Source organism: Humulus lupulus, chromosome 2 (assembly GCF_963169125.1).
Source record: "Humulus lupulus chromosome 2, drHumLupu1.1, whole genome shotgun sequence".
Classification (NCBI taxonomy): Eukaryota; Viridiplantae; Streptophyta; class Magnoliopsida; order Rosales; family Cannabaceae; genus Humulus; species Humulus lupulus.
In genome coordinates this window covers 103,281,064-103,307,664 of record NC_084794.1, presented here as the reverse complement: position 1 = coordinate 103,307,664, position 26,601 = coordinate 103,281,064, and the positions used below count along the sequence as shown (strand labels likewise).

Sequence of the window (26,601 nt, the reverse complement as noted above, 5' to 3'; positions counted from 1 at the left end):
CACATTCACGGGAAGCCTGTAAGACAAGTATGTTTTAAAGGTCTTGTTCTTCATGAAGATATAAATTTTCATGTTGTATGGACAACTTGGATAAGTAGTTTCACCAATTTATTTGTTTAATCCAATCCAAGCACACATAAAAAACAAATAAATTGGTGAAATTGTCTATTTTTCATTATGGAGCATTTTATTTGCACCCAAGAATATATTTGGACACCCCATTAATTAAAAAAATTAATTTTAAAACCATTTCTAATAAAAAAAATTCAATATTTTTTTTAATATTCTTTAATTTCTTCTTTTGTTAATTTCAATAATTTTATTTTATACTGTTTTCATAATTTTTAAAAAAAACAATGTATAAGTAGTAAAAATTCCTTATTTTAACAAGCTTTTAAATATTTTTGTTTTAATTTTTTTTATTTAAACATTTAAAATATATATTATTTATATATATTTTTTAGAATATTAAAAAAATGTAAGCACAAGTTGAAAACAAAGTATAATATATTTATATATATTAATTTTTAATAAAAATAGGATGTCCTAATCAAATTTGAGTGCAAATATAATGCCCATTTCATTATTTCATCTGCTTGGAGTTGGAATAAACTGACTTTGCGAACAACAATTTTTAATGCTTGGGAATTAAGAAATAGCTCGGCTCCTGGAATTGGATCGTTGCGACTACAGCTTGGGTGTCTAATTGTCCAGGGGTAATGATATTATCCTGCTGTGTTTTATGACTTTCCAAGCCCATAAAGGAAAAATACAGTACTAGTAAATAGTAATACACAACATCTACGAATAACAAAAGAAGAGATAATTTTTTATTTTGTTCTTTAACTTAGTTTTAATAATATTTATTTTGTAAAATAATCTCTGATCCCGACATCTATCCGGAATCCCAGGCTGCCTATCGAGATTTCCAAGACAGGGAAACTTTATAGGAATGAATGAAAAGCAAATATTGGATGACCCCATTTTGCTTAACTAAACAAAGCCCATCTGGTAAGTAAGCATGACGTCAATTTCTTATCTAATAAATCAGGATAATGATGCAACATATCAACCACTAATTCAATTGAAACCTCTAAGTCAAACTCATGTATGCTCTCATATTAACGATCAGACATTGTTATTTACATAATTCTCCTTCATCTACGAACCAAAGATGATAAAGAGTACCACAAGTAGTATTCAGATTAAGTGGATTGGAATAAAGGTAAAGGGAGTATAGAAACATGTACAAAAATGGGCTCCCTCGTTTGAATTTGATTTACAGACAAAAGATAAGATATTAAGTATAGAATCCAAACCTGGATGACCTTAACCTGTTAGGGTCCAAAGCTATCGATCAAACTTTGTCAATTGATGCACCCTCTTTGGCCATCAAGTTTCTCCACTTGTCCTTGAGATCAACTGGAGTACGACTGGGATCAAATACATGACGGCCATACTCCAAAATTTTCTTCCATGGCAGAACTATGTTTCTCGTTATTGAAAATTTGTGAACACCATCCTGCAGTAAAAATAGGAATGCATAACAAAATTGAATGAGTACAAACCAAATGAATCAAAATGAAAGGAAGTTTCAAATGCCTAATCTACGAAGAAACCACACGGCCACTTTTACAAATTTGTCAAGTAAATAAAGCAATGACTTGTAGATGAAGCAAGTGATGTAAAAAATGGTCTGAAAAATTGTCTATTTATTACGAGCTATTTTGTAACTAAACTTTTTCTCCTTCCCATTGACACCAAGTGTAGGGGAAAAAAACTGCAGATGTCATCCATCCTTCAACTATGAACTGAATAACTACCCTAGTCTGTACGTATCCACAACAATATGAGCAGTTCACAGAAGGTTGAAAACACAGAGAGTGTCAATGACAGTTCGTGCACAAAGGGATAAAGAAAGGGAGAGAAATTAAAGACGGACATTAATGTAAAGCCAAAAGAAGTTTAAACTGATGAACATAATAAGTCCTGCATACATGTTATATCTAAGAAAAAATAGAGATAAAATATAACATTTAACGAAGTTAAATCCACAAAACCCGAAGCTTATACCCTTAGCATCTCTTCCTCTTCCGCTGTCCAGTGTAATCTTCTCCGCTTTGCATTAGAGAAATCCATCATTGGGCTGCATGCGAAAAGAAATATACAACATATTAGTAGTTAACTTTAGCCACAAAACTAACTCCACTAGCTAATTTTGATACCCAGAAAATGTTGAATTTCAGGATGTCTCATCGGCCAATGACTGGTTCTAGCAACGGTGATAAATTTCCATCAACCTACTGAGAAATACCATCTAAAAACAAAAAGTGCAATCACACCAACAAATGAAGTGGTTTTTTTTGGACATATACACCTACATTTTCACACTAAACATTAAAAATAAAATCAAAAGCAATTGCATTAAAAATAGTGAGTTTCTAGGAAATATACACCTACACGAGCTTTAAGGGCTGTTGGGACTTTTCGGAGATAGTATTTTTCTCAATAAAAGGCAAAGCATTTTTCTTTGTGGTGCTTTTTTGTCGTGCAACTGCTTTTCTTAGTCGAGGGGAAGATCTCTTGGGTAGAGTAACAGTCTCAGAGCGTACTGTTTTTCCAGCTCTTTGTTTGAAACGCCTGTGACGGTTTACAAGAGACTCAGTTTCAGATATGTCATCAGTGTTTTCAAGCCCATCCGATGATTCTGTCTGTATTTGCTCTTCATCCTCCTCTACGACTTCAGAAGTATCCAAAATCTCTCTTTCCTCATTACCTTCATCAATTCTCTCATTCTTACCATTATCCATTGGTCCTGAATCCTCCTCTTTTCCATATTCTCCATCTTTATTTGATGCTTCTTTGGTACTAGAACCCTGAAGTGGATCAATCCCGGCTGCTGTCCCTTCTCCACAACCTACATTATCACCACCATTGACTACATTTGTACTTGGCTGAACCTCTTTCGCGATCACCACTGTATCCCGACCATGGCAGCCTACTTGTGCATCATCCATTTCCTTTTCATCCGCAACCTGACTCAGGACTTCATGATCATTTGGAATAGGAACATTCTTATTATTGCAGCAAATACCATCCCTAGCACTAGGTAGCGTATCACCTTCATTCCTATCATCTGCGTCATCACAATCCTTCTCCTTCTCTTTATCTTCACCAACTACTTTCCCTTCAAGAAAATTCAACAATGCTTTCTTTGCTGCCATAACTCTTGAACTCATCTCAAGAGCCACCGCTTTTGCACGCCGGTGCTTACAATAGGGGCAGTAGAACAATCCCAAATCATCAAAAGTAGGTTCAAACCCCATACACTCGTCATGAACAGCAATCAAGCAGCCTATTTCACTACAAACCATTACACGTTTATCTCTACCTTTACATCTAAAACAAGTTTCCCCTTCCTCTAAGCTATCCAATTCCATCGAATCTTCACTACAACTACTGGTCATTTGAGGGGTCATACCACCACCGTTCTTAACTGTTTGAGGAGTCGATTCGGGATTCATACCCTCATTATTATCATCATCACCCTCGCTATCAGAGACAAAAATTACGCATGTGCTCTCTGATTTTTCATTACCATTTTTCTGGTTGGAGAGCGGATTTTTTAGAGTGAGCCTATAATAATGGAATCAACACAGAAAACGCAACTAGAAATTGAAGAAGTACCAACCTGATTGAGGAGAATAGGGAGAGCCCTAGACCTAGCCCTACGAACAGAAAGCCTGGGAGAACGACGAGACGGCGTCGGCAATGGCCGAATCCTACCTCCATGGGTTTTGGTTTTCATCAATTCCTCACCCTGTAATTAAAAAAAAAATTACAAATGAAAGCTAATATAAATGAGTAGTTAGATTTTTTTTCTTGGAAAAAAGAAAAAAGTCAACGTTATAAAATTATAAATGCAAGAGTTTCTCTTTACCCACTATATATATCACCCCTATTTTATACTAACGTTGGGGTAAATACTATGTGTTTTTAATAATTATGAGTCCATATCATCTCTTTACAAAATCTACATAGTTTAATAATTAAAAATTAAAAAATTATTTAAAATCTTATTAATCAACTTTAAATAAACTTAAATTTTAATTTAATCAATAAAACAATCCAACTTTGAAACAAAAAAAATATAGGTGAGATTGAGAGAACGGAGAACGGGCAAAAAGAAGAAATGGGATTTGGTGTAATATGAGTTTTTTTTATTAATTAAATTAAAATTTAGATTTATTTAAAGTTAATTAATAAAATTTCAATTAGTTTTAAATTTTTTATTCTAATTTTTGTTTGTTTTTAATTAATTAAATTTATTTTAAAAATAATTTTGTTTATTAAAATAATTTTAATGTTTTAATTAAACATTTATTTTATTTTATGAATTCTAAAAATATATTTAAATTATTTAAAAATAATAAAATAATTGAAAATCAAATAAATCACTAAATTAATGGATAATATGTGAATATTAAAAATTTAAACGCATGGAGAGTACCAAACTATGTAATTTTTGCAGACAAAGGATATCGATTGATAATTATCATAAACAAAGAGTACCAAATTTGTATTTCGATAAAAACACAAGGAACCAAATGAGTAATTATCTCTAAATAATAGTAATCTCATATGATCTGAGTGACTCACTCCTTTAAAAGAGTGTTACAAACTAACTAACGAAATATAATAGAAAAATACATCTAATACTCCCCCTCGAGAAGGGTCGTATATTGAATGAAGGCCCATCTTGGAGACCAAGTGTTCAAAATGTGAAGAGACAAAGCCTTAGTGAGAATATCTGCAAGTCTGCAAGTTGACTGTGGTTGGAGACATGCAGAATTTTGATGATTCCTTCATTGATTTTGTCCCTTACAAGATGACAATCTATTTTGACGTTCTTAGTACGCTCATGAAATACGGGATTAGAGGAGATGTGAAGAGCAGAATGACTATCATAGTAAAGGAGAGCAAGATTTGATTGGGGAAAACAAAGCTCTTTTAGTAAAGAAATCAACCAAATAATTTCAATAGTAGCATTTTCCATTGACCTGTATTCAGACTCAATAGATGAGCGAGAAATGTTATGTTGTTTCTTGGGCTTCCAAGAGATGAGAAAGCCATTAAGAAAAACACAAAAACCAATTATGAATCCTCTAGTATTGGGGCAGGCAGTCCAATAGGCGTCACAAAATACTTGAAGGGTGTATTGAGTTACCGAGGTGGAATGACTGTTGTTGTTGTTGCTGGAATATAGTAGGGCACGACCTGAAGTTTGTTTTATATAGTGTAAGATACACTAGGCAGCTACAAGATGAAGCTTCCGAGGAGCTAAAAGAAATTGGCTGAGACAGTTTATGACATAAGACAAGATAGGTCGAATGATGGTATGATATAATAGTTTCCCAACAAGTCGACGATATAAAGTTGGTGTTGAGATTGGTTAAATATAATGGTTAAAATGTTTACACGTTGATGTGCAAAACATTTAACGATTTTCACTTAAAGAGAAGTGAAAACATGAGATTATGTAGAAGGCATCTAAAAGTGACATTTATGGTTCTAAAGTGATACAATGAGGTATCCAAACATTCCCAAAAAGTTTGGTAGTATTTGGAGCAATTTTAGGACTATTTGAGGAGTCTAAAGTTAGAGGGGGTGGCGATGCATCGCCCCCTAAGTGGCGTAGCATCGCCAAAAGTCCTCGCCTGCTAGTAGGCAACGTATGACTTGCATGCAGGCGATACATCGCTTGAACGTTCTTTTACGGTCGTACAGTTACGTAAAATGCTCCAAATGATGTGTTTTAAATGATCTAATCCTATTGGTTAGACTAATGACTATGCCTACACTATAAATATGGGTTATTAGAGTTGTAAAGTCTTGATCACACTTTTCAACTCTCTCTCTAGCTCTCAAAGACCAAAGTTGTCTCCAAGAAACTCATCAAGCTTTGCTTGACTTGCATGAATTTTAAGGCTTGTTAAATCCAAAATCTCATTATGCTTAGTTGAATCTTCAAGCAATAAGGGAAGACTTGGAATAGAGATTTGGACAACAATATTCTTATTGTGTATAAGTCTTAGAAGTTTTCCAAGTTTGAAGATTGAAGTTGCTCTAAACACTATCTAACCCTAACATTTTTTTGTGTTACTCTATTGTGTTTTCATTGTTACAATTGATGATTAAATGTTTCTAAGTTTATCTTATCATCATTTAATCATTTAGTTTCTTATATTCAAGATTAGCATTCATATCATGAACACGTTTATTTGATTATCAGGAATTGTATTCATACTTTGAACTTAAATCTTTATTAACATCTAGGGTTTGGAATATTGCATTATTCTCATTATTCATTGTTGATTTATAAAGTGTAAAGCCATATGTTCGCAACAATTGGATCTTCAAGGAGGTCGTCATCATCATTTGAGAGCATCAAGTTAGCTTCCATAGGACTAGATACAGTGTGGCAGCCAAGATTTCTTGTGTCTTCTAGAATTTGTTCAGCTTATCCTCTTTGAGATAGGAATAGACCTTTGGCATTCCTAAAAATTTCAAGACCAATGAAAATCTTTAGTTCACCAAGGTCTTTTCACTGAAAACAAGATGATAAATATATAATTAAAGTTTGAATGATAGTTGTGGAAGTGCTAACAACTATAGCATCATCTACATAAATCAAAATGGCCAAAACATTTTAAGAATCATTCTTAATAAATAAAGAATAATCAGTATAAGAATGAATCCATAATTGACCAAAGCAGTAGTAAGTGTTGGATTAACTTATACAGGATCTTTATTTATTTTCATGTATATCTAATATTAAACAAATTAATACAAGATAGCCTAAAACATGTTTCTAAAATTGAATTCAAAGAGAAACAAAAATATAATACTTACAGTATACGCAGCAGAATTAAGAGTTCTCCCTTCAGTTTCTCTAACTCTTGTATCCTTTCTGTCGCGGAGTATTATCAAGAAACTGAACCGATCTTCTATTTTCTTCACGATCTTCCAATGTATCCTTAGAACCACCTAGACTAGTGTGGGCAATTCTCAACACATGAGATAGATATAGAGAGAAGAAGAGAAAATAACAAAGAGGCTTAGAAAAGGCTTGTGTTTAGAGAGAATATAAAACTATCAGAAAATCTGACTTATCAAAAACCCTTTTTTGACTTCTCTATAAGCACTCCTTTTATAGACTCAATTAGGCCATTTAATTTAATTAAAAAATCAATAAAATAACAGCCATTTTGAAGCCCTAGGTCGAAATTATCATTTTAAATCCTTTATCAAATTAATTATTTATAATTTGAACCTTGATTTAAACTTATTTATTAATTTAGATACCAATTTATCTTAATTAATAAATCTGCCATAATTTCTCTTTTCTTCTCAAAATTACACAACTCTGTGAAACTATCCAAAATTGACCTGGTCAACTTTGATAATTCTAATTGATGATTAAATCAATTAATTGAGACTATCTAGATGATTTTATCCAAGGTACAATGGGGACCATGGGCCTATGAAATCAAGCTCCAATAAGTTATCATAAATCTAACAAATAAATTTACTAACTTATTAATTCCTCGTGACTCTACTATAGACTTGGAATTGCACTCTTGAATTCATAGAACGCTCTATAACAAATATAGATACGCTATTAATTATCCATTGTTACAACCATAATTGTCACTCAATCCTCTATAGACGGTCTACAATGAGATAAGACTAAAATACCGTTTTACCCCTCATTGTATTTTATCCTTAAAACACTTAGTTCCTTGTAAATGATATTTCAGTAAACTAATTTAATTACTGAAATGAGATCTCTATCATTTAACACCTTGAACCAAACTAAAAGGAAACCATCATTTCACTTCTTCATCAGAAGCTATAGATGTTCATATCTATGATTAACACTCCCACTCAATTGTACTACCGAGTTCCCAAGATGTAAGTATGGGCTAGTCCGTAGGGTAAGCTGGTAACGAACAAGTCAAAGAACTCAAATAATACAATCAGTTAGAAAACTAACCACTCAGAATTGAGATTGAATTGACCTATGGTCAACTATATGATATGACTAGAATAGATAATAACGGTATGTTTACTTATCTTATCAACTGTCAATATCGGTCCTGTCCGATGTAACAAATACATCCGATCTTATCTACTTTGCTAATGTTCTGGAAAGAACATAACACTGTAATGTGTAAGTAGATCATATCGTAGATTGGCAAATCAGTGTAAATCCGGTGCACTGACTAATCTTAGGACTAACTTATTTTGAACATATAATCATATTTATATTCCACTGTGATTACGTCACTATAAATAAGATTAGCTATATGCTCAGGATTTAATAGAAGTTTATATTAAACAAATAATCATGAAAATAAAACATGTGAGCAAAGTGATTGACCAAGTCAAAAAATGATTTATATTCTTTTATTGATAATAAAATGAGATTACAAAGAATTTGGGTTTTAATTAGGGCATAAAACCCAACAGTAAGTTCGATATTCCATTATCTAGAGGCTTGTTTAAGCCCATGTAAACTTTTATTTAACTTGAAAATCTGAGTATGAAAGGATTTAAGCTCCCCCTTAATTGTGTACCCTTGAGAAAGAGTCATGTAGATTTCTTCTTCAAGGTCCCATTCAAAAATGCATTGTTTATATCAAGTTGATATAAATTTCAACCATTATAGGCAACAAGAACAAGAAGTAACTTAACAGTAACCATTTTAACAACGGGAGCAAACATATCAAAGTAATCAACACCTTCTTGTTAAGTGTACCCTTTAGCAACAAGACGTGCTTTAAACCTATCAATAGTTCCATCAGCTTTTATTTTTATTTTATATTTACATTTGTATCCTGTAGATTTGTGTCCTAAGGCTAAGTCAACAATGGTCCAAGTTATCTAGAGCTGAAAATTCTTCAAGCATAGCTTTTTGCCCCTCAACTATTTCACTAGCTTGTTTGAAAGAAGTAGGTTCAGGTGTACTACTAACTTGACAAATAGCTTTGTGAAAAGTGGGGGCAGATTTAGAGTGGTCCAAAATATTAGAAATAAGGTTAAAAGTGGAAGAAATAAGATGATTAAAAGTTGTTGTAGTGTGAGAATTAAAGCAATGATAATGTTGTAAATAAGAAGGGGTTTTAGATGTTCTCCCTGTACGAGTGGTGATGACAGTGGGAGTGTAATGCTCTAGATAGCCAAGACCATTACATTGTGTATTTTAAATAGTGCAAGACTTGCTAATCAAGTCGTTTGGACATAAACGTGTTTCTAAAGTCAACTGACAGGTTATGGTTAGAAGATTTTGATCATAAAATGGTTGACTTCATTAAAATAAGAGTTTGATATACGGGATCCCAAAAATAATGTTTACAAGGCGGTTACAACCCTCAAAAGTAATTACAACTGCAGCCAGCCTAATTGGCAAAATACAATTTTGGCTTTAGTCTTTGTCAATCCCTCGGTCGTGGCAGTCGAGCAGCTACCGATGTACACACCGCCCCCAAAGCTCTCCAACTCATGGCTGGTCTAGCTTTCCCTTGCCCTTACCTACACCACATAGCACCCGTGATCCAAGGCTCAGCAAGAAAACTAAACTCAACAAGCATAGATAACAATAGTATATGCACAACAAACTTAGATCAACCAGTTCAACCAACAATAGAACACAAGCAATAAGCTAGGCAACAATAAACAGTTTAATCCAAACATATAATTCAATCTTAATACAATTATTTAGGTATCGACACCCTTAGGCTGAACCCTCTAGTTATTTACCGGTTCCCAGCTCGCTTAGGCCGAGCTGCGTTTCACACGCTTAATATCAGCCCCGACTCCTTTAAGCCGGACTTTCACATCAAATATAATAGATAAACAGATTGCGAAACATGCAATCCAAAGCAGCATGAAAAAACATGCCTATCAAGACATCTCCAATCACAAATACATTTTATAATCTCACATATGTTCATTTACAGGGGATCTCAGCCCCATTCACAACTTAGGTGTAGTTTTCTTACCTTAAGTCATGAACGAAGGATGTAGAGCGATCCTGAGCACGATCCTCAATTCCGAGCCTTAACGGTAAACCTAGTCACAAGCGACAATGGATAACTATTAAAATCTAATCCAATTAAATGCTTTAAAAATAACGTACCAGCCTTTGGGATCTCAAATTCTACCAAACCGGGTAGTAGAACCCTTCCCAAACACTTAGGTTTAAGTTCTTGAGCCCAAGAACCCAATTTGGCTAAGGCTGCCTAGGAGGGTCGTGACCGGGGCCCTAAGGGTCGCGACGCACCTCCAAGTTAGAGGTGCCAACCCCAAATTCCCAGGGGTAGGCGGGCCGCGACTTTCCCTTTAGGGACGCAACGCGCCTACAAAACAGCAAACCCCCCAGAGCTTCTGAGGTCACGCAGGTCGCGGCGCACCCTCGCGAACACAAAAATCCTGGGGCTTTTCCTGCGTTTTCTCCCAACCTAATTCATCAAAGTCTAACCTAATATGCATCAAAATCATAAAATTATAAATATGCCCTCATAAACAAGAACAGGACCACATGCATATTTAATACACATAACACATGCATATATATATATATATTCATATTATCATATAAACCATGTATGCCACGTAGTCACACATTTAATCAATTAATCACACACACATATCCAATTAGGCCCTCCAGGCACGCTAACCCAGACACTAAGCTTTATTAGCATTTTTGAGACGTTACATGGAGGATTTGTGTCAGAGCCCAAATTTGGTCCTTAAGTGGGTGCTTGGGCTGATGGAGCATGATGAAGAGGCTCATTTGTAGTGAGTGAAGCTCGGACATATTTTTCATGCACAGAAAAAGGCAAATAAGAGTCAGAAAGTAAAGAATTTACCTCTTTTTTTGAAACATTTTGAAGGAAAGGAAAAACATTTTCATAAAATACAATATCACGAGAACTGGTCACTTTATTGGTGTCAAAGACTTTGTATGCTTTTATACCTTGAGGGTACCCTATAAAAACACATGATTTTGCTCTTGGTGTAAACGTATGTCTAGAGTTTTTCAAAGTTTACATAAAGCATAAACATCCAAAGTTGTGTAAATGATCATAAGTAGGGAGTTGAGAATACAATACCTCATTAAGGGTCTATTTATGTAGCGGTTTAGTGGGTAAGCAATTGATGAGTTGCATAGCCGTGAGGACAGCATGTCCCCAATGAATAAGAGATAAGCCTGATTGAAAAATCAAGGCTCTAGTAACATTGCGTAACTGTTGGTGTTTTCTTTCAACAATTGCACTTTTCTCAAGACAATCCACATAAGAAAAGTAATGCAACGTACCTTGAGTTTGTAAAAAATAAATTCAAAAGCCAATTCTTTGGCAGTGTCAATTCTAACACCTTTAATATTTTAACAAGTTGAGTTTTTATCATATTAAATTTTTTGGGAACAATTAGATTTTAACAAGAATAACCATGTATATCTAGAACGATCAGCAACAATGGTTAGAAAGTATTGATATCCTTCTTTAGTTTCTTGAGTGAAAGGACTCCAAATATCTATATGTATGTGTTATCCTTGTTTTCCACCCGTAACACGTGGTATGACCTAATGGGTCTGTGGGCCCTCTTAAAGAGGTTTAGGCCCATCTTGAGCCCAATGAATGGGGAAGGAAGAAATCTTGATAGCCCAAGCATCATCGAGCCCAACAACGTTCGATGGGCGCGAGCATAACGAAGGAACCGAGACTAAGATGCAGGCTCGACTCATCTTCCCGGTCCCGACCTACTTATATCCTCTGGGATTTCAACTAAGGTGGTAGACTAACTAGTTGATGGAGATATACCTTATCAAGAATCCAGGGGAGATATTCAGTGTCACGATGTCCATCTTGGAAAATGAGCCCGAGTCCTGGTGAATGAACCAGGACTTCGGTAAGTAAATCGAGACATTAGTAAACGAACTCGGACTAGACTTCCTGATAGGGCAAGCCTAGCTAGCCCCAATGCTGACTTGTCCCCATGAAATCTGACAGTTGGTCTCCTCAACTAACCTGCAGAAGAGGGAATGAACGGAACGTACACTGTTCCTAGGAAACAATACTGCCACTACTATGACATATCCTGTCCCTAGGATCCCCTTAGAAGCCCACGCAGACCAGTCTGAGCTAACATATAATGGGCAGCTGTAAGGCTTGGCCACGCTTGAGCTGGCCAAATGGGCTCAGATTAAATACATTTTATTATGTAACATTCTCTGTATTATAGCTCCATTAGTGAGCAAACCGTGATTGCATCCCTATTAGGCCTAGATTAGTCCGACCCAAGCTCATTGTGCTTGACTGCCTATAAATAAGGCCAGTTGTGCACTGTAGCAGGGATCCAGATTTTCTTATGTAAGTAATTACTCTGCTAAAACTTGTAGAAAACTCCATTGTCAAAATCTCTCTAAGGCCTAATACAACTGACTCGTAGACGAAGGCTCATTAACGCCCTAACCACGTAAAAACTCTGATTGTTAATCTCTAATTCTTTCTTTTCAGCTCTTGCTTCTTAATATATTTATAGTTTCTGAAAAACTCGGTAAACATTTTGGTGCTTTCATTGAGAGTTGAAGGAAGATTGAATCAATGTCGATCATCTGCAAAAATGGTGAACACTAGGAATACTGTGTTTGATCATGCTCACCAACAACAGCAAGACAATGGAGAACCATTGCCCACTACTACAAAAACATGCTTTTAGGGCACTCACCTAAATGCGTGCCCTAAAAACATCTCCTGGACTTTTTAGGACACTCATTGAGAGTCCTTAAAGAATTTCTTTTAGGACTCGTAACGCGAGCCCTAAAAACTTATGCGTGTCCTAAAAGTTTGAATTTATTTTTTTAAACAAAAGTTCCTGGACTTATTAGGACACTCATTGAGAGTCCTTAAAAAATATCTTTTAAGACCCGTAGTGCGAGCCCTAATTACTGATGTGAGTCCTAAAAGACTATGAGGAAATTTGAGTTAGTGAAGATTTTAAGGACACACTTTGAGTGCCCTAAAAAAATAATAAATAAATAAATTAACAAATTAAAGTTTTATTAATAACTAAATTAAAAAAAAAAACAAACCCTATCTCCCACTCAGCCCCATCATCTTTCTCTCTCCTCTCTCTCTCTCGGATTCTTTCCCACACCCGAAGTCTCATTCCCTCTCTCTCGCCTGATACTTTTTAGAGCCCGACCGCTGCCTTCCCCACCACCACTAGCAACATGCGCCAGCCAGGGAGCTCCGGAGGCCACCGAAGCTTCGACCACCGCGAGCTCGAACCCTCATGCGCCACCTAAGACGGACAACGAAGCCTGCAATTTTGGGTTTTCCCAAAGTTTCTGACGAGATTCTGACCACCTTGGGTCGTTGTGAGTCGAGCCACCACCACCATTGTACTCAACACTTTCATGCGAGAAAAACCCAACCAAGGATTGGGTTAGAAGTTGCTGGATTTCATTTTTGGTGTTCGTCGAAATCTATGGAGTTTGAAACTTTTTGCCTCCAATCCGGCCACCACGTTCTGTTCCACGAAGAACCACCACCACCATGACGTTCCCCGAGCCTTAGGCTTCGAAAGCCAATCATTGTTTTCTCGAACCACCGTCGTAGGGTGGTGGCACCGCCGCTGTCGCTGGAGCTCCAACGGGGGCTTTGGCTACAATTCATTTTTAAAAAATTAAAAATAAAACTTTTTAGGAATCGCAATGCGAGCTCTAAAAACATTATTTTAGGACTCACAAAACATTCTTTTAGGGCTTGCAACGTGAGTCCTAAAAAACCTCACTTTTTAAGGCTCTCAAATAGAGGACTCACGCTTAGCGAGTCCCAAAACCTTTTTTAGGGCTCGCTAAAAATCCTTTTTTGTAGTAGTGTCTCAACCAACCGTTTCCTCAAGACCAACACGAGGACACGCCTTATCAGGGGCCTCCGCCTGACGATTCCCAAAACTTCGAAGACAGGGGTGACTACGATGAAGGCTATTACGAGGAAGATGAAGGGGAATATGAGGATCATGAGGCTGATAACCCCGTCGATCTTGACGAGAAGGATATGGATCCTGAACAGGAGGATTCAAAGGTGGTCCGCCTAAGACAACAAGTCCTGGATCAAGAAGCCAGGATAAATGGACAAAAAGAAGCCACCCGCCAAATGCAAGAGTCCCTCCTGGATCTTTAGGCCTTATTGCTACCCAAGGATTATCAACCAATCCTTCAGCCATTCCTCATTTAGGAACGTAGCCATCCCACCTATCAGGACTACCCCTATTCCTCCTCTAGGACCGTCCTCGCATCCCGGAGCCGGCCCATCGAATCTTGTTCATGAGAAAGAAAAGGCCAAAATGGTCGATCCTGTTGGAAAAACAAACCCCCAGAAGAAAGCTCACCCCGTTCCAAGAACCGGGGCTAACCCAGGGCGACTCCCTAGGAAAGAACGGATGAATCCCATCCCAGGACGGGATCATCTGAACGATCTGTAAGGGAAGTGCCTGCAGGGAATTAAGTGCTGGAACATCCCTAAACAGGACGAACAGAAATGATGCTTTGTTCCCAGCACCTCCGTGAACAAAGATCACGGAGGGTGAAAACACGGAGAAGAGCCAGAAGCAATTAGTTCGGGAGACGATACTTCCCAAGTAGACTTGTGTGATGGCCTCAACACCCAAAAGGAGAGGGCCCGCAAGGAAAAGATTCGCCCCCGAGGAGGCGACTTGAGGAATAACCTCAATGATCCAAGGAACAAGAGAGTCCCACTGGACGATTGAATGGCCAGACAGTGTTATATTATTTTATAATATAATATAATGTTTTAGATTAAATAAATGTGACATAGAGTGTCACATATTGTAACATATAATAGAGAGTTACATTATTTGGATATATGTGAAATATCCAAACATGTAACATATTTGGTGTTACAAATTCATCACAAATTTGTAACTCCTAAATATCACCCATTATTGTGTAGATTTGTTGTTACACAATATTGAGATGAATTTCTTAAAGCCATATGAGAAATGGATGATAGAGATGTGATTTTAACTCCCATATTGTGTATGGAAGTTACAAAATCAAGTGGGAATAAATTGGAAAGTTTTGGAAAAAAACTAAAAAATTGGTTGCTGAAACTGACCAAGGGCCGCGCCGCTTGAAACAAGCGTCGCGGCCCTAGTGGCTAACAATTTCATACAAATGTAGTTTTTATCCAATTTTGAACGTTTTCAACAGCCAAGTAACTCCCAAATCTCTATTTTAATTCCATAAAACATCTAATTAATCATTGGTAACAGCCATGGGGGTTGGTGGAATTTGAAATTCAAAGGGTGTCTCAAAACTCTATAAATAGGAGCCTAATGCTCATTTGTAAGACACAACATTTCTATCCATTAGAGCACTTGGCTAGAAACACCTTGAGGCTTGATAATTCCAGAAAGCATTTCCTATAATCTGTGAGAGATCCCTTAGTGCTTGAGTTAGGGGGAAATATGCTTTTGGACAAAGGTTTCAAACCTTTTTCAAGTTGGTGATCCCCAACACTCTTCACTTTGGTAGTGTGAGTGAGAGTTGTTTATCTTTTGTTTCTTGTTCCTTTCTTTCATTCTATTGCTTTTCATCTTTATATTGTTATTCTCTATTTACTTGTATTTCTTGTTCAAGAGTTGTAATCTTTTCTTTTCTTTTGTTTCAAACACTTTACTTTATTTGTAACCTTTTGCTTAGAGTTGTATTTTACTATTCTCTTATTCTTCATCATCTTCTTCTTTTTCTTTGTCTATTTGTAATTTTCAGTTATAGAATTGTAACTCTTTTTAATCAATCATTATTTATTTATGTAACTCTTTGTCTATTTATGTAATATATTGCATAGAGTTGTAATTTATTATTATTTTCATTGAGGCAAAATACATATTTTCCTAACAGACAATTCATGGAGCAGCTGGCCACACTTAAAAAAGTCACAAACCATTTGGTTCGGAAACTAGAAGGCGGAGGTTCCGATTCAGAAGAAGAGGAAAATGAGCCATGCGTCAAGCGCATACTAGACGTTGTGCTACCAAAGAGGTTCAAGATGCTGGACCTACCCGCCTATACTGTGAACACGGACCCCAGAGATCACTTGTCTCGCTACAATCACCTGATGACTGTAGCTCACGTGTGCGACAACGACAAGTGCATACGTTTTTCAATCACTCTGGCTTGACCTAGAGAAGAGTGGTGGAAAATACTTAAGGAGGGATCGATCCAGTCTTGGTCCAAATTGCAATCATCATTCCGTAAATAGTTTATGGCTGCCATAAAGCTGGATGTGCAAGTTAGTGCACTGGCTAATGTCAAGCTACATCCCAAAAAAACCCTTAGGGCTTACATCCAGGAATTTATGGAGGAAGCCTAAAAAACTATGGTGGATGACGAAAAACGCCTGGTGGCTCTCCAGTCTAGGATTAGAGCAAGGTCCCCTCTCTGGGACAACATGTAGTGCATCAAGGCGACCACTCTTGAAGAATTTATCAGAAGGGCCCAAGGTTTCATCAACTGAGAAGAGGCCCGAATCCAAGCCTTTGGGTGGCAGCAGTCAACATAGTCGACTACCTAAACCTTCCCCGAATACAGAGGGTAGTATCCGAAAAATATCTATCCGGCACCCCCAATAGCATCTGGATCCGCTGGGACCCTTGGGATGCCATTCATAATCCCGACGGTCTATGAGCCCACTTCAACGGGGTATGCTCCGACTCCATCAGCTCCATTTTCTGGGTACGGAGTGGCATCCACTAGGTACAGTGCGGTGCCCTACTACCTCAAGCCGGAGGAGCCGAGGAAAGCATAAACCCCTCCCGGGGAAAGATATTGGGCAAGAGTCAGAACCGACCCGAGCCATCAAAGAAGGGAAAAAAGGGGTACGAGCCCCAATACATGGAATATACCAACCTGGTGGACACCCGATAAAATATTTTCTTTTCAACAAGCAACATAGTTCATTACCAGAAGCCAACCCCCATGTTTAAAGGGGGAAAAATTTGAGGGACACCAACAAAAGGTGCACCTACCACAAGGATGTGGGTCACATGACCGAAGAATGTCGTCAGCTGAAGGACGAAATCGAGAACCTGAACAAACTGGGGCATCTCCAGCAATGGGTCAGGATGCCAACAGGGGTTCCGTGACTGCCAGTGACTTCGGTACAACCTATGGCCTCGGGTGCACCTAGATCATACCGACCTCCTCAAGGAAGGTACGCTACAGGTTCGTGAGCACAGCCCCCCAGGGGACCCCAATAGTGCAAGCATCTGGGCCCGGAATGCCATATCCTCCCAGAACCGCGCCTCCACGGGTAGAGGCCCACGTGGCCACCATATCAGGAGGCCCGCATCCGGGAGAGCCATTCCGAAATGATCAGAAAAGGTACCTCAGTGAGCTCGATCACGACAATGAGGTAAGCGCCTTGGTCCAAACTCCAGCCCAGCGCTCGAAGTTAATGAACTTGTCCATCACGTTCATGGAAGAGGATGCCCAGAATGTTCATTTCCCGCATCATGACCCCTTGGTCATTGATGCCCAAATCACCATCAAAAGGGTATCCCGAGTGTTGGTGGATGACGGGAGCTCCGTCAACGTATTGTTCAAGCCAGCATTCACAGTAATTGGATTGACAGAGGCAGGTCTGGTCTCATGGCCAACACAGATCTATGGCTTCAATGGGGATTCATTACTCCCGATGGGTAAGATCCAACTACATGTGACGTTGGAGAACGATGTTCAGAGCTCGTTCAAATATTGTACTTTCATAGTGGTAGACTACCCCACTGCGTACACCGTAATTTTTTATCGTCTCGCTTTAGTCGATTTCGACGCTGTCACCTCCATCCGCCATCTCTGCATGAAGTTTCCATGCGATAACGAAGGAGTGGGAACTATGCAGGGAGATCAAAAAAATGCCCGAAAGTGCTACCACGTCTTAGCCGGACCAATCTACATGGTCTGCAAAGAGCCTCTTGAAGAGGAAAACACTGATCCAATCCCACCACCACATCATGAACAGAGGGTGGTCCGAGAGGAAGACGAATTGGATCCGCGGATAGAAGCGGATAGAAGCGGATAGGGCATTAGAACCCATGGAGGAGGTGGAAGAGGTGTGCATCAATGACAGTGACTCGACCAAAGTAATCCGAGTTGGGAGAAACCTGAACTCGGAGGTCAAGGATGCCATAATTGCCTGGGTGAAAGAGAACCAGGATGTCATGGCTTGGTCTCATTTGGATATGACCGGGATCGACCGCAACACCATATGTCACGCCCTAAACATTGACATAAATGCAACTCCCGTCCGGCAGAAGCGAAGATCCTAGGGGCGGAGAGGGCAGAAGCCCTCAAGTTAGAGGTCGAGAAGTTGTCCTCGATCAACTTCATTCGGGAGGCCCTGTATCCCGTTTGGCTGGCCAATCTGGTGTTGGTACCAAAGCCAAATGGGATGTGGAGGACTTGCATCGACTTCACCGATCTTAACAAGGTCTGCCCGAAAGATTGCTTCCCTCTGCCCCGGATTGACCAGATGGTGGATGCTACATCCGGGTATTAGTTGTTGAGTTTCATGGATGCCTACTCCAGCTACAACCAGATCTCAATGCATGTAGCAGACCAGGAACACACTAGCTTCTAGACGGAAAAAGGTGTATACTGCTACATCATCATGCCCTTTGGGCTTAAGAATGCCAGGGCCACCTATCAGAGGCTAGTTAATAGGATGTTTCGGAACCAACTGGGAAAGAACATGGAAATCTACATAGACGACATGTTGGTCAAATCCAAGACCTTGGCTAAACACGTGGATGACCTGGCATAAGCATTTTCCATCATCAGAAAATATGGGATGAAGCTGAACCCCAAAAAGTGCACCTTTGGCGTGGCATCCAGGAAGTTTCTGGGCTTCATAGTAAGCTCGAGGGGAATAGAAGCCAACCTGGACATGAAAGTCATCATTTTACATCATGCTTCACAAAACTCATACAAGAATCATATATGTTTAATCAACACAAATTTAAACACAAACCCTAGAAGACACCTATTATCATATTGTCAATCTAAGAAGAATCCCTAACATCACATGGACATTCAAATCATAGGTATATTTCAAGATCAATCATACACATACATGAGACAATAACCCTAGGCCGAAACTCTCATGAATTAAACATAAAATAAAACCAAAATTCTCATTTACATTCACATGAATCTTAGCATGTTTCTATCATCACTCATGAATGCCTTAACCTATTGATACATCATAATCTCATAGACATGTTCATCAATATTTCATGGATTCAATAACAAAATATATCACAAAATTTTCATGCTTTATAAGAACAAAATCATTAGGTCTACAACAAGATTCATTATTTAAACTCACCATGCTTTAAAAAATAATCATCTCTCAAATCTAGAAGTGTGATTTTCAAAGTTCAAGAGTAAACAAGAACCCTAGAACATGAATCCAACATAGCATATAAAAAAATATGATAAGAATCCCCTACACATGCTTGGCTGAAACCCCCACAGGCAATCAAACAAAAATCAAAACTAACAAACAACCATCAATCAAAAACAAGGCTAGGGCTTAACTACCTCTTGACAATAATTACTCCCACAAGGTTGATTCTCCTTTGTTGACACCTATAGCATTCGAACCCCAAAAAGAACAAGAGAAGAGGAGGATCAACACTTAGTATTGAGGAGATAACCTAATCTTAAAAATCAATGCAAAACAAAAAGGGCCATACCTATGTATTTTCGAATCCTTCCTGCCAACTTCTCCTCCTTCTTTCTTTCTCCTTCTCTCTCTCTTTCACGCAGGCCCTCTCTCTCTTTCTCTAGCCGTCGGTCCCAAGGAGCACAAAATGGCCCTTCTCTTCTTTTCTTCCCTCTTTATCTAACCCTAAAGAAGTAACTAGCCTAATGAGAATGGGTAAGTTTCCCATCCAATTCCTTTTTACCAATTATACTTTTATTTGATTGTCTAAAATAAAGAAAAATATTTAATAGCATAAAAGATGACAACCTCCTTTCCCATTTTAGCTTCACACGCCCCTTCTTCTTTCCTTTTTATTTTTTTTTTTAAATTCTTTTAATTAAAAAAAATAACAATGAATCAAATAAAAGGAAACAAAATGTGTGTAGAAAATTCTATGCAACTGCACCATGTCACCATGCACATGCACACACTTAATTACTAGGGTGCACACCACTTACCATGCACCTTGGTGCATTCAACCAAAACTCATATTCACAAAAATAAATTAATTAATAAATAAAACAATTAACAATTAAATAAACACAAAATTTCCACCAAACAATTCTAACAAATAAAATAAAAAATATTCACAACACTTAACAATTAAATAAAACAAAGCACAAAATTATATATATATATATAAAATTTGGTGCGCTACACTGTGTGAGGTTTTTACATTTGTTATATGTATGTTGATATTATATTGAATGGATGAATGTGTTTTTTTTTTAATATATGGTTGAATGATGGATCGTTAATTATATGGTGCTATTGGGTTATGAATTTGAATCTCTAGATCTTATGTATGCCATAAAGGGCATAGGATTTTTGTAAATTTTATTTTTTGAAATTTAAGATCTGAAAATTATGTACACAAAGAAAAGAGGGACTTGAGCCACCAGCCAGCTGCCCGAGCCCTTGCTCCTGCATGCGTCACTCAGGAAAGGTCCTGCTCCTACACGCATGCCTCTAGGCGAGCCCCGCACGTCCCCGTGCCTGCCCATCTAACTCGCACTCATGCACTGCCCTTGCATGTGCACTAGAACTGTGCGCCTGGTCCCTTCGCTGAGCCTTTACGCCAGCTGTACTACAACAGCTTGCCGGGCCCTCTTCAGGCTCACCTAGTCGCCGACCCTACTGATCTAGGGCATCAATCTTGGTGCCCAAGCTAGATCCTAATTTTGTGCTAATATCTTTTATTTAGTAAATTTTTTAAATTATTTGAATATAAAAGATTAATTATCTTATTTTATTTTTGTTAGAAAGATAAAATATCTTTTAGTTGGTTAAGATCTTATCTTAAGTTTAAATAATTATTAGAATTTTATTATTTAAATTCAACTAAATTAAAAAAGATGACAAAATGGTTATTTAATTAAAGGTTATGTTGACGGTGAAATCTCATCAACGAAATTAGATATAAAAACTCAAAGGTAAGTATGGAGATATTTAGATAAGAACTTAGAGTGAACTTATGGAAAGATAAACACAGATCAACAATGGAGTGAGCCTTTGTATATTGCTTAATAGCTTGTGTGTACAATAAATTTTCCAACCCCTTTTCTCGAGGGGTGATCATCTATTTATATTGGAGCTCTAATGGCCCCTTTGTACATGGTGATCCCTCAGGACAAAATAGTACATGAGTACACTGTCAGGATAGCAGCACAGGTGGTAGCAGTGTTGGAAGAGTGGTGGTCTGCTCTAGTACGTGTCAAGGACCTGCAAAAGTGCTCTTGTCTTGGTACCATATTATGCCTCCACTACTTGTCGGGTACGGACCCCATAAGCGTGCTGAGAGGGTCCTGACCATATACCATTCTTGTACTGCCACTACCTGTTTGGCGTGGGCCTTGTGTCAGTACTCTGATTCCTCTTATCTTGCAAGTGCGCTCCGTACTTCTTCTGTCTTTGCGTCAAATAGCTATGATGCTTCCCCTATCCTTCCTTAATCATGTGCTAAAGAGATCCTTGATTTCACTCCTCGCGAGACCCCTAAGGACGTGGGACACTTGGAGGAGGCCATGCGCACAGACCCATGGTGGTGTCGCGAGGCCATGTGCGCGGCTGCCAGAGAGTGTCGAGAGGCCATGCGCGCGGCTGCCAGGGGGTATCGTGAGGCCATGCGCGCGACTACCAGGGGGTGTCGCGAGGCCATGCGCGCGGCTGCTAGGGGGTCGTGAGGCCATGTGCGCGGCTGCCAGAGGGTGTTGTGAGGCCATCTGCGCGGCTGCCAGTGGGTGTCGCGAGGCCATGTGTGCGGCTACCAGGGTGTCGCGAGGCCATGCAAGCGGCTGCCAGGGGGTATCGTGAGGCCATGCGCGTAAACCCTAGATGGTGTCGTGAGGTCATGCGCGCGGGTGCCCTCGATATATATGGATTGGATGCCCTTTGCACGTAGGTAGGCGTATGCCTCAGGTGCCTTTGACAACTCTTACAAATGTGAGTGCATCTTGACCCATGTGCATGTCAACCTCGCGCGGGCATGCCGGACCTCACTATGTGAGGGTCTTGTGCACCCATCCTCTTGCAATATTTACTTTGACCCCTTAGCTTAGCAAGGCAAACCCTCACGTCTTATAACATGTTGTTTCCCGTGAGACAATCTCCTGTATTCGAAAGGCCTACAGGCTCGAGCCCGATGGCATGACTAAGTGACCTTTGGTGTTCCAAACAGGGACAAGAGATTTTTTTCTTTGGTGGATTTTTTGGCATCCAAAAGTTAGTTTTAATTAATTAAATTAGTTAGAAAGTTAGTTTCTGTAACGTCTCAAATTACCTAATAAGGCTTAGGGTCTTGATTAGGTGGCCACGATGACAAATTATGTGATTTAATTATAAAATACGTGTTTATGTGATATATATGTATCATTATATGATTACGTGAGTTATATTATAATATGACTAGATATGCATGTTTGGGTGTATTAAATATGCACGTGGGCCTGTTTCTTATTAGAAGGAAATTTTTCGTAATTTGGTCTGTCATGTGTATATTTGGAATATATGTGTATATATGTAATATATGTGTGAGACCACATTATTATGTGGATATATTTGGGTTACTCGACACGAGGCGATCCTAGGGAGCAAGTTAGCGGGAAAGTCACAACAGGACCAATACCCGACTTGGGGTGAGTCAAGGGGTATTTTGGGTATGTAGTGTATTATCGGGATATTGGGTAATAGAGATAAATATTTGAGGATATATTTGGAGTTAGTGAGATTAGAAGAGAATTTAAAGGATTTTGACCATTTTGCCCTCGGGGACATTTTTTCGTACCCCGAGCCTCAAAATTTGCTTAAGGTTACCTGAACCCTAAGTAAACCACACAAAACACCAAAATTGAAAAATAAAGGAGCAATACTCTCTCTCAATTCATTGGGAATTTATCGCAATCTAGGAGAAATCGAAGCTAGTTTAGGCTCGTGATTGGTTGGGGAAAAGCTTAGCAACATTTTGGGAAGCAGAGGTAACGATTTCTAGCCTTAAATCTTTGTGTTTTATTTGGATTTAGCTAAGTTCTGGAGTTTGGAAACTTAGTTATGAGTTTAGAGATTTGGTGAGGTTTTTGCCAAGTTTAGGCTTAGGTTTTGTAGATATTGAGGTGCTGAGTTGATTGGGAACTTTACTTTTTGGATTTAGCTATGTTTGGATAGGATTTTGGTGAGATTTGGCTTGAAAAAATGAGGGAAAATTCTAGATTTTCATGTTGAGCCACAACCTTGTTCTTGGGACGCCGCGATGCGTGTGTTTCAGAGGAGAGCCCTTGGGATCTCTGACTTGAGGTGGGCCACGAATCTTGAAGGGCTTTTGAGCCCCGGGAAGGTTTTGAGTGCGGGAACTCAAAACTAAGGGCTCGGGATAAATCCTACTACTCGATTTAGTAGAATTCGACGTTTCGGAGGCTAGGACTCAGTTTGAAAGCCTTTATTCACTCGTTATTAACAAGATTCTCTATTATGGTTATGACTAGGTTATTGCTAGGGGCTCTGAATCGGGATCGTGCTTGAGGGTCGTTCTTAATTTACATTGCACTCGGACTTGAGGTAACAAAGCTACACCCAATACGTGATATATGTGATTAGGGCTTGGCCCAATTGTTAAATGTATTTTTGAATAAAGCTCGAGCCCCTGAGAATGAATGTGATTAAGGTTATATTTTTTTTTGTTGATTAATCATGCTTGAATGCTCTGTGTCTAGATAATTGTTTAATGATTGTTTGCATTGTCTGCATAATTAGGGCTTAACCTCGTTAAGGAACATGGTTATTACTGTGCATGTATTTAATTGGCTGAAATATATGATTAATATGTATGCATACTTGTATTATCTGAAGTGTGCCTATCTGTATTTGTATCTGTTTGTCTGGTTATCTGAATATCTGGTTTATTCCTTGACTTATTAGTTAAGAGCAGTAATAGCGCTATGTGCTAGTCAAGAGGCTTAGGCCTAATCAGGGACTTACTAATACGCTGGTTGACCCTATGATCATTGGAAAACAAAGCGCTTGGCTAGCTCTATGACTAGTTACTTAGATCTAGGGCAAGGGCCTCGGGTGACTCTATGGTCACATATCCAGGGCATAGGGCCTCAGATTGACTCTATGGTCATCTATTTAGGGAAGCAGGCCCCAGAATGATCCTATGATCATTTCTTTATAATTATATGCATGCATGAGTAGGTTATTACTGTTGGGCATGCTAGATATGCATCTGGAATCTGTATTTACTGTTCATGCACATGTTTAAGTTTTCTTGCTGAGCCTTGGCTCACGGGTGCTATGTGGTGCAGGTAAGGGGGAAGGGAAGTTGGACCAGCCATGAGTGGGAGAGCGTCGGTGGCAGTGTGTACATATGCGGGTGCTCGACCACCATGACCAAAGATATCTCAGAGGAACTAGGGTTGTATCCCTTTTTTTGCCGCTTAGGCTGGCTGGTTGTAACTTTTGACTTGTATATAACCTTTTAAACATCTGCTTATATTATTTTGGGATCCCATGTATGTACTAAACTCTTAAATGGAAAGTCAATATTTCCTTTTGACCAAAATTTTTAACCCTAACCCTTGTCACTAACCTTAGTTACACGTTTATAACCAAATGACTTGATTAGCAAGTCTGACATTATTTAAAGTACACAGTGTAACGGTCCTGGATTAGGATGACGTAACAATTTCTAATTAATTAGTTGGGCTTAACAAATTGCTAAGAATTATAAAGAAAACCTAAAAGAGAGGATAATCATTCTTGGAGTCTTGCAAACAACTAAAGACCTATTTTTTAAATTTTATTTCTATTTTTTCGAAGGGTTGTAAATTTAGAAATACCCAATAGTACTCGGTTCATCATTTATTGTTTATATACTATATTTATTTAAATAAATATTGATTTATGTTTGAATGATAACATGATCATGCATTAGTCAATTACATGCCATTCATGAAACCCCACACAATATTCATTAATCATGCATCTTTTAGAAACGTGATTATTTAGGATTGTCCCAAGTGTTTATATGAATTATTTTGGAGAAATCGATTGCATGTAAGCTATTAAGTGTTAAATGATTTAAACCTTGGTAAGTCACACCATAATAAAGTCAATAGTTTTTATAGGCCTTTATGATAACCAACTTTATTTAAAAAATATGTTAGTAAAGTTAGATGAATGTAATGAGTAATTATTTAGATCACATTAATTGTAGAAACATGCTCTTTTATAATTAAATGTATTTTGTAATTAATTACATTCATAGGGTTATTAATAAAATAGTAATTAATTTGGAATTAATTGATTATTTTAATAAAATACATTTTTTCTAAAATAGTAAGTGGGAGAAGGTGAACATCTCAATGTGACCTATGATCTCCATTATTAGTACAACACCGTGAGATATAAATAGGGCCCCAAGGTGGATTTGTTTTTGTAGAGTCCAAGAACTTTACTTAGCTAGTTAGATAGTAGTATTATAGTATTTATAGTATTATCTTCGTAACTGTGGATTTTTGGTTCAGACCGGGAATTATTTGGACACTCATAGTAGTACTTATAGATTTTCTAAGTTTAACCTATAGTTTAAGAATATTAATTTTAACCTAAGGTTTGATTAATATGATTGATATTAAGGATAATATTTATTATACTATAAGGTTTAGATAAGAGCCAATAGGATTTTAAGCACATGTTATGTATGGATGATTAAAGATTAAGTATTTTGAGGATTAAATTTAATAAGGGTAAAAGTTTGAATGCTATAAGGTCAGTCAGCAGCTTTGAATACGTTGAGGGCTTAGTCAAGGTTGTTTACTCCATTCAAACTTAGCTAAAAATGTGTAATTTCGTGTTTAATTAATCAGCGTGTGCCGATATATCGCAGCTATAGGGGCGATATATCGTAGCACGTAGATACGGAAAACACGAGACGATGCACGACAGCCTCGGGCATACTGGCCCAGGCGATATATCGCCTGCTTCAGTATATTTCAAAAGATTTTGAATTCTTTTTCCTTTCAGCCATTCAACCTCTTGATAAGTCCAACATCTTTTTGAACGAGTCTTCAGCCTCTGCTGAACGATTATTCAAATATTTTTTAAAGCTATTATTTTTATTCAAGTAAAATCAAGATCCTTTCATTCCTAAACTCTATAAATAGGACCTAGTACCCAGCCATTATTCATCTTTTGCTCTAAGTTCAGAGGCTGCAAGTGCTAAGTGAGTGTGAGAGTGTAAACACCT

The 26,601-nt window shown here is 38.0% G+C and overlaps 1 protein-coding gene across 1 annotated transcript; it reads right to left on the bottom strand.

Annotated features, from left to right (window-relative positions):
• Positions 1–1,094: 1,094 nt before the first annotated feature.
• On the bottom strand, positions 1,095–3,898 carry LOC133818310 (uncharacterized). The gene is made up of 4 exons (XM_062251095.1): positions 3,692–3,898; positions 2,461–3,605; positions 2,074–2,146; positions 1,095–1,522 (listed from the first exon to the last, which is right to left on the bottom strand). The coding sequence occupies exons 1-4, from the start codon at positions 3,806–3,808 to the stop codon at positions 1,358–1,360; spliced, it is 1,500 nt and encodes a 499-aa protein (XP_062107079.1). The 5' UTR covers positions 3,809–3,898; the 3' UTR covers positions 1,095–1,357.
• Between the last annotated feature and the right edge of the window lie 22,703 nt (positions 3,899–26,601).